Below are 10,202 nucleotides of genomic sequence, written 5' to 3' on the forward strand. Positions count from 1 at the left end.
TTATTATTGCAGACTAGAAAAACATGTAAAAATAAAATCTAATAATATGAGTCACAACAGACAAAACTAGAGTTCAATGTAAAAATTGAGATATTGGATATTAAAATTATGATTTAAGTGATCTCTAAATACCATGAAATTTATCTCTAAATCACTAAATAGATCTATTTGAAATTGTACATGCCATCTACAAACATTGATACAACTCTTAAAGGGTTTTTTTTTGTAGATATCTACAAACTTATGGAGAATCTGCTTGAAAGACAACAACAATGATATCCAATTTAAGATTCAAATATGAATTTAGATCATTTACTTCATGCTCATTTTGTATTATAGTTAAAAAACAATGTTACTTATAAAATAAACACCTTTAAACCTTATAAAAGAATTCAATAAAAGTAACTAAGAATCATAATATGTCAAACTAGAACAATTCAATCACATAAGTCAAAAAGTTAAAACATAGTTTAAGACTTATGTGCTTATACAAAATGCTAATAGAAATAAAAAATTTATGGTCACTACCATAAATGAAGGGCCAAAATTATCTTAAGGTGTGTAGGTCATCTCATCTCCATTGTCCTCATCCACATCAGTGTATTCACTCATGAGAGAGTCATTATCACTACTAGCACTCTCATCTATAATATCTCTGAGCAAAACATCATTCTCATTGATGTGACGTGTGGATGTAGAAGACGATCCCACAATTGGTGCTTGTGAGGTTGCACTAGATGCATTAAAAATAGGGGGAACCTCTCGTACTATATTTGAAGTTGTTTTCTTCCCCTCCAAAGATTTCAGCCACAAGTGTAAATTGCAATGAATGCTAGCCAAATTTGCCAATTTGCTAGCTCCTAAATGGTTTCTTTTCTTACTATGGATGAACTCATGAGTGCTCCAACTCCTTTCACATGCTGATGCACTAGTGACCTATTTTTTTACATGAAAATAATATTATATTAGTATAATAATTTACATGGAATAGTTTGCAAATATACATACAAAATATAAATAATTATGATGCCTACATACCTGACTCAACACCTTGACTGCAAATGTTTGTAGTTCAGGTGTCTCATATCCATGGAGAAACCACCATTGAGCAGGGGTGACCTCTGGATGGTGCATATCTCGTAGTGCCCTAGCTGTAGTGAAAGCATGACCAGTCCCTTGCCTATATGATATTGATTGTATTCGTATTTTATATTGTATCTCAGGATCATGATACATCCTCTCCATGCAATTGTAAAATCCCTCCATGATATCTCTATCCTTAGGAACATGAAAGTAATTAGGTGCTAGAAAAAGCCCTGCAGCATGTAATGGCGTATGCAACATACACCACCTTTTTTCCACAATTCTCCATATTGGATTATATACTGAACTATCATTCTTACATACCAATGATATGTGTTCTCTTACCCTATCCATGCCTTCATATACAAAACCCATACATGCAGCATTAGAATCCACCATCCTCAATATCTGTACAATAGGCTCACAAATAGAGATGATTTTTTCTGCACATGACCAAAACATTTCATTGAAGATTGTTTTCTCTATTAGTTTACCACCTTCTGACCTTGACAAAGGAGATTTGACCCACTCTTCATTGCATACGAATGATCGCAATGCAGCTTTTTGCTCTACCACCCTTTGCAGTGCAATAAAATGGGTGGCAAATCTAGTGTCACCTGGTCTCAGTAGATTCCTGGTTTTGTATCTTCTAAATATACTCAAACTCAATCGGTGGTTCAGAATGAATTTGACTAGTTGCCTTGCTTGAGATATATTTACTTGCACCCAACCTATTTTACCAATGTCATGAAGGGCTAGATCAATACAATGTGCTGCACAAGGTGTCCAAAACAACTTAGGGAAATGCTCCATCAATAGCTCACCAGCACGAACACAATTGGATGCATTATCAGTGACAACTTGGACTACGTTGTCCTCTCCTATAGATAATATGGTGTCCTTTAGTATCTGAAATAAATATTCAACAGTCTTTGTTTTGTCCATACAATTAATAGTAGACAAATGGACCACTCCCTGAGGACAACACGCAAGTGTGTTCACAAGAGGTCTAGACTGGCGATCAGTCCAGCCATCACTAACTAAAGTACATCCAGAAATAGCCCATGAATCCCTTATTGGTTTAACTCTTTCCTCTATTCTTTGTTTGCTCCTATCAATTCCTTTGGTCCTAAGACTTTCATAGCTGGGAAGAACATATGAGGGACCAAAATGGCCGATCTTTTTTAACATATCATGAAATAATGAGCTTTTGATAGTGTTGAAAGAGATATTACAACCAATGAAAAAATCATAAACTGCATCATCTACCTCATTTCGCTCCAATGGCTTCCAAGCTTTCTCCAATGTTTGTTGTGTTGGATCAACGTCTGGTAAAGTAGGTTCTCTTCATGATCCATATGGCATAGAAGATGTTGTAGATGCCACAAATGGTGGGAAAGAGCTTGGTGTTGAATTAATAACATTTTCTCTTCCCATGAGTGTATCTTGTGTTCTTTTTTTTCTTGCTTCTTGGACTACCTTTCCTTTCTTATGAGCATTGACTTCTTCACTTAAACTTTTCTTCACATCTTCATCAATTTTAGTACATGCTGCCACTCCTCCACCAATTCCACCCACAATGCCAAGCAAATGATCTCTTGCTCGAGTCACTGATGTCCCACAAGTATTATTGCAGAACTTGCAATAAATTTTTCCATCATTTTTTCTTTCAAGATATTTCCATTCAGGAAGTTTCGATCTAGGTGCCATCAATTTCCTTTAGAGGGTCTCCAAGTATCCTGTTTGCAAGAAAAAAAAGTCATTCAAATTCATTGAACTATATTTGTACATATTTTGAAAAACAAAAAATTTCAAACTATAGAGAATACAAAAGAGACAATGCATAGAAGCCTACTTATGAGATTACTTATAATTGAATTAAAAACATGGCAGTGTATGTGAAACTAAAGCACATTAATTCCTAGAAATCTAGTAGAAAATTGCAAATATGGCAAGGAAAAATTTCAAAACTATTACTAGAGTGATAATTGGATAGAAACAAGGAAATTAATATTTACATGTCTATTAACAACAAAGACAAAATATTTGATCACAAATAACAAATAATAGTTTTCATTTAATTTCAATTTGTTATGTGTCCTATCTTATCCAAATTTATTACACAATATGTGGCAGTGCCCAACCTTTCTGGTTAACTACGGGAAATGAGCCCCTCTATTTGAATTCCACACCAGTGATCCTTGTTTTGCAATGGAATGCAATCCAGGTAATCACTATACTCCAACCTGGTAATAAATATCATAAAAAAATCATGAGAATAAAAACAAAAATGTGATTTAAATATACTTGCATTTTTTTAATATAAAACTTACAATTCCCTGTATTCCAAAAGTGTTTTGTACATGCATTGATCCAAAATTCTTTGTTGAAAGAGAACAAATTCTTAATTCTAACTCTGTTTTACTACTAATTTGACCAAGAATTCTTTATGGAAGGGAATAAGTTTTTAATTATAGTTTCTAACTATACTTTTCTACTACATTAAGACATAATTCCATGTTAATTCTCATTACTTGTAGAAGGTTTCCAAAAAAACAAGATTAGTTGGTAAACTAGTTTTATTGCAATTTTTAAAAAAGTAGAACTTACTTTCTCTGTCATAATTTAAATTTAATATGGAAAAAAAATACATGTGCAAACTTATAATTTTCTACCAAACATGTAAATTTAGTTTATTGTTTTTTATATAAAACATGTAGCATGCAAATTTACTAAGCATACCAATCTTACTATACCATTTGTAACTACATAATTTTTTACATGTTATTTATTATTTTATTATTTTATACATAAAATTTAAAATGTAAATTTACTTTCTATTCTATTCACAAGTGTAACATTATCTTTATTACTATTTTATAGCTTTTTTCATGTAAATTTAATTGTTATTCTAGGCGAAACTTACCTTTACTATCATTCATGCTATTCACAAGTGCACACTTATCTTAGGTAACTGCAATTTCTTATTTTATATTTTTTTGTAATATAGAAGTTGCCATTTTTCTATAATTTTGTATAGCAGTTATGGATTTGCAACTAAGCTTTTTCATTTTATACTTTTTATATGTACTTTTTAATATTGGATTTATCATTTTCCTATTTTTCATTCGAGTTATCCATTTTAAACTGAAATTTGCCATTTTATATCTTTTTGTAATATAGAAGTTACTGTTTTTCTATTTCTTTTATTCACAAGTGCAAACTTATCTTCATAATTTTTTGTAATATAGAAGTTGTCGTTTTTCTATGCTTTTGTATATGAGTTATGCATTTGCAAGTGCAACTAAGGTTTCCATTTTCCATTTTTTATTATTTTTTTAATATTGGATTTATCCTTTTTTTTCTATTTTCTCATAAGCCTTATCCATTGTAAACTCAATTGTGCCATTTTATAATTTTTTGTAATATAGAAGTTACTGCTTTTCTATTTTTTTGTATAAAGGTTGTGGATTTGAAAGTTTATCATTTTATATCTCTTATGATTTTTCTAATATTGATTTATCATTTTTCTATTTTTTTTGTATGAGTTATCCATTTAACACTTAAATTTGTCATCTTATAATTTTTTCCAATATAGAAGTTATGGTTTTTGTTTTTTTTTATAAGAGTTACCAATTTGCAAAGAATTTACTATTTTATAATTATTTTTAAGATAGAAGTTATCCTTTTCTTTTTGCAATTTGCAATTATATAGAAGTTACTAATTAGTTATCCATTTAACACTGAAATTTCTCCATTTATAATTTTTTCAAATATAGAAATTAGGTTTTTTGTTTTTTATAAAAGAGGTACCAATTTGCAACCAGGTTTATTATTTCATAATCTTTATTAAGATAGAAGTTGTATTTTTTTTTTCAGTTGCAATTATATAGAAATTACTAGCTCACCTCTCATTTAAAACAATTAAGTCACATGATGCCTCTATGTATAGGAGCTAGTTATGTTATTTAATGTCAATGGCAATATTGATTCATTTTTAATAAAATTAATTATTCAATAAAAATTTTACATTTTAGTATCAGCAATTTGTTTTGAATTATACCATATTGTGTCCTAGAGCAATTTGTACGTAATATATAATGAAATACCAAAATCAAATTAAGATTAAAATAATCAATTTTTTAACTAAATTGTTAACAATATTTAGCATTTTATAAAAAATTTAATAGAAATTGTCTTTTTTTATAATATAAAAATTATAATATAAAAATTATTGTTTTTTATTTTGTTTTTTATAAAAATTAGTGTTTATATTTTTTCCAGTTTTCTCGTTAATCCCCGTATAAAAAATACCTGTTTAGAAATATTATAAAAACAAAAAAAATTAAGATTAATGCAGATCGCTGTATTACATTTTTCAATTACTTACTCTATGATTTTATCCAGTAGCGATTTGTGAACGTTCCGATCCATGGTTACACAAACACAGCATAGTGGCAGCAGAGTGGACGCACATCATAGTGGCAGCTGACCAAAATTATTCAACGCTGACCCGTACCGAATTGGAAAACAACGAATTATTCGTTGTACCGAACCGAATCAGCGAATTTCCGCATTTTTTTTGCTGGTACGGCCGAACTTGGTAACTATGATGAACACCATGAGCACCATGAATACCACGAGCACCATAAACACCATAAACCTTCTCCAGTGACCAAACCACCAAAAGCTGCTCCAACCCCACCAGAAAAACCATACAGATACAAATCTCCTCCTCCCCCAACCCATGTCATAAGTCCTGCTCCCCCCAAACCAGTACCTACCTTCCCGCCTCCCCATCCCAAACCACCAGTCTATCCCTCACCACGTGCACATCACTACTCTTACAAATCTCCTCCTCCTCCTCCGTATTAGTTTCTATGATGAAACTTCGGAATTACATTCGGCTATTAATGTAAGAAGGTTACTAGAAATGAAATGCCAGCAGCAGTTTACTTTTTGGTTTGTCTTGTTTAAATGATGGATCATATTCTTCAAAAATCTGTTTATGATATTTAATATGGACCTTTGTCATCAATGTTATGCTTTATCAATCTCATTCTTGGGTTCCCTTTACTTGCAGTAAAGTACATCATTTGAATTGGTCTTTTCTATCAGGAAAACAAGTCCACTGATTACCACGAACATACATATTGCAGGTCCGATGTATGCTATTTAAAGTGAAGACTTCTGGAAGAGAAGAGGCTGGAGATAATGTTCTTGATGTGTAGTAACGCATAAGCTAGCTTAGTGCAAAATTAATGGATAGATAGAACAACCAGATGATATGAATGTTCTGAATTCTGCTATGATTGTACTAGCTGTTACATTATAATGATACTAATAAAGGCGAGTAATGTTGTGCTATTTCGTTTGTTTGGTAACCTGAAAACAATCCTGGTGTAAAGCCTTAAAGAAGTTATGTTTAACAAGTGCTTATGTCATTTGTCTACGTCAATCTGTTGTCATCTCATATCCAAAATACGTTTATCAAATGGCATATAATTTGGCAGATCCAAGTTTATTAGGGAGGAAGAACGTGTTTTGTTTTAATGAATCATAACTAAACGCATCTTATACAAATATTTTCACATTGCTCCATTAGGTCATGAGAATGGATCGATATTTTTTTTTAAATTTTTCAATTATTTTTAAATCTAATTTTAATAACCTTTCAATCGACAAGTCTATTCAACATTTAAAAATAATTATTCAACATTTAAAAATAATTATCGGCAACGATGGATTCATGACATTTTATCCTTTAGGTAACAGTTTACCCATTAGGGAAGTTTGACGATGACAAGGACTATTTATTGTTTTCTCTTTGTTGTATAGTTAACTGATCAATTATATTTGGATGTTGTTTGTCTTGTTATCTTATTGCCATTACCATAATGGTATTAAATGATTAATTGGATTTGGATGTTGTTGTCCTGTTATCTTATTGTCCATTACTATAATGGATGGTATTTCGTTTTTTAATGGTATTTGGTTTTTATAAGAGTTTGTGGTGATAGTGTTAACAAAATTTTGGAGAGTTCTTGTGCTATGATTTGATCATCTTTTGTAGTGATAACAAATTAAGTGGGAAAATTGCACTGTATAATTTGGTTTTTTCCAAACTAAGTTTATGAGTTTGGTATACTTTCTATTTTGACATATATATTTATCATTGATATTTTGACATTCAATGTATACATTTATCATTGATTTTGTATTTGTTGATTGTGGTAGTCTATGTTTGAAGCCTTTATTTTGGTTCTTTACCAACATGTATCTCAAGAATTTATGAATTAATTGTTAGAATTTGTCTTTCTTATGGTGTTTTCTACTTCATAGTTTAACCAAGTTCAAAGAGAGATAAAATAGCACACAGCAATATATTCTATTATTATATTTCATCAAGGAAAGTACACACATATTTATACAAGTAATAGTCTCAAGATAGGAATTCTATCTTAGATGTACAATAGTGTGGTAGAGAGATTCTCTCAACCACACACTAAACTAGGAAAAACTAAATTCCTATTATGTAGGAACAAACTCCTCAAATGGAGAATTACAACCATAGACAAGTAGGAAATAATTATTTCTAACTTCCCCCCTTAATGACTACTTATCATGATAGTCAAATCCACCACCATCAAGCGAATTGCATGTACAGAACCTCCAAAACACAATATGCCTCCCTCGGACAGATCCACAACTTCTCTGATCTGCCTCCTCTCGCAAATCGTCAAACGAAGATGAGGATTTACACGGATCCCCTTGAAGGTGAATTGGCGCGGTCTTTCCGTAAAATTGCGCACCAGTCTGGTATTTTGGTGCGGTGGCACTATTAATGGCCTAACAGACGCGCCAGTTGCACCTCCTGGCACGACTGTCAGCACGAAAAGCGCGTCAATCCCCTTCTACTCAAAAAATTAAAAATCATCTGAGTCCGAGCCAGGTGTTCTGCAGTCCACCTGCTCAATTGAGCACAATGCTCTCATGTACACCCGGCCACAAAGGCACCTCAAGCCACAGAGGCGATTCTGCCACAAAGGCAAGCTGGTCACAAAAGCACTTCAGCCACAAAAACTCTACAGATGGTTTCTGGCTCACCACCAACCCTCACTTTACAATGACAAAAGATGGTTTCAGGTTGACCATAAACCATTACAAAGTGGTTTTAAGATCACCACGAACTTTCATATGCCTTTAAAACTTACATTTCATTCCACATTTTGGAGTTTCTGGGTACATACAATGACCATTACAACAATAACATGCTAGGGAGTCTATTCCACAAACCACACTAACTTAAACAAACATCTACTTTGTTGTCCACCATAAACATTGTCGCTGCTCCTTTACCTCATCTGTGAGGGGTCCACTGATAAAGAAACCGGAACATAGGCACTCACAGCCACACGAAGAGAACACAATTTTCCCTTCAAGAACAGTAATCCAAGACTCCACGGTCCAATCCTCCATCACATTTCAGTATCCAATTCTCCTGGCATCGCAACATAATGCCACTTCCCCTACTCACAGTATCAAGGCTAGTCACTGTTTTCAAGCATACTGCCTCATGCTCGCTAAAAATCTGCAACATGATCTCGATCATCCTCCAATCTCTGATGCAACTCCTCTAATGCCATATCTGGTTGTTTTGTCTATTGTTGGAATGGCCAATTCCAACATAGACTTAAACTGGTGACAATAGTTGGCCATACTAAATGTCACAGCAATACATCCCATTCTTAACCAGATTTGCAATATTTATGAATTCACATCATCCACACCGAGCATACACAAGAAATTAATGTAAATTAAAATAATATCACATATCCAATAGCAAGTTTGGTGCCTGTTAACAACGCTGAATTTCCATCATCATTTGCAATGAGGGCCTTTTTGCTGATTATGTTGTAGGTTTCTGTCAAAACAGTTAAAAATGCATTAATTACCTCGAGTGCAGAAGTTTCCAAGAAAAACAAACCTTCCCTCTGAGCAAATTCTTTTGCATCATCTATCGGAACTGCATGTAAGTTACCAAGATCACATTTGTTGCCTATGAGCATAATAATAATATTACTGTCAGCATGGCCTCTCAACTCCTCGAGCCAACGGGATACATGATCAAATGTCTGTCGCTTAGTTATGTCATATACCAGCATAGCCCCAAAAGCCTCCACACAGAGAGAACCTGCATAGGCCACCAATCGAGCGCAGCCTCCACACAACCTCCATGCAGCCTCGAGCAAAGGACTCCACCACTTGGCATCTTCACATGCGAGAGTTCACCACAGCCTCCACACTTGCCATGCACCAGCCTCCACATCAACAAGAGGTCGACTCTTCTCCAGATCTGCACTTTTCACATCGGGTTCTGCACAGTCATGGTTTTACCGTTTGCTACACAGGTGTCACTCTCACCGGTCGGATTTGGTCAAATGACAGCCACACCTCAGCAGCCACACCATGGCTCTCTTGACCATGCCGCGCCGAGATGCTGCATCAGGCTCTCTCCACACAGGCCTCTCTATCTGCTATTTCCCTCAGCAATAAAACACCCACAAATCTGATTCGAGTGATATCGTCTTCAATTTAATATTGCAGGAACACCACTATGCCCACTAACAGGACTACAGCCATGCTGCCACTGCGGCCATGTTGCCACGCTTACTCGGCCTCCTGCGTGAAGGCACCACCATGGAGATGACCGCCCACAGGCTACCACCGATCCGCCACAACAGGAATTCAACAACACATGATTTCTTTCACAGATCAACTCCTTCCACCAATGGAGCAAATTAACTGACTCACTCGACAAGAGATCCATGAATTCAACGCTCTTCCTCGTCGGCCATGGCAGATCCACGCAGGTAGCAGATCTAAACATATACTCAGGGGAGACATATTTAGTACTCATAACAACAAATCAGAATGCATCCAGAAATTACTGGGCAGCCCTGCACGTATGAGGTCGTGAACCCAAGACACCAACAGGGCATGCCATCTTAACATACGTTACAAATCCTCCCTCGATGCTGCCTCCCTCCGCGCCTCCAAAAAAGACCCGCCCCGTTCCCCACAACTATGCGAAAGTTTTATGACCAGCCTTCTTGTTG

At 34.4% G+C, this 10,202-nt stretch overlaps 1 protein-coding gene and 1 pseudogene across 1 annotated transcript; both read right to left on the reverse strand.

Moving 5' to 3' along the window:
- Positions 1 to 552: 552 nt before the first annotated feature.
- Positions 553 to 2,793, reverse strand: LOC149147727 (uncharacterized). The gene is made up of 3 exons (XM_089441934.1): positions 2,563 to 2,793; positions 1,039 to 2,262; positions 553 to 936 (listed from the first exon to the last, which is right to left on the reverse strand). Exons 1-3 carry the CDS (start codon positions 2,791 to 2,793, stop codon positions 553 to 555), a joined length of 1,839 nt encoding a protein of 612 aa, XP_089298060.1.
- A 6,107-nt stretch (positions 2,794 to 8,900) lies between these two features.
- LOC149147728 (ras-related protein RABA4d pseudogene) lies at positions 8,901 to 9,248 on the reverse strand (annotated as a pseudogene).
- Between the last annotated feature and the right edge of the window lie 954 nt (positions 9,249 to 10,202).

The sequence above is a fragment of the Pinus tabuliformis genome, chromosome 9 (genome assembly GCF_031772625.1).
Source record: "Pinus tabuliformis cultivar Carrire ecotype Pingquan chromosome 9, CPIR1, whole genome shotgun sequence".
Lineage (NCBI taxonomy): Eukaryota > Viridiplantae > Streptophyta > Pinopsida > Pinales > Pinaceae > Pinus > Pinus tabuliformis.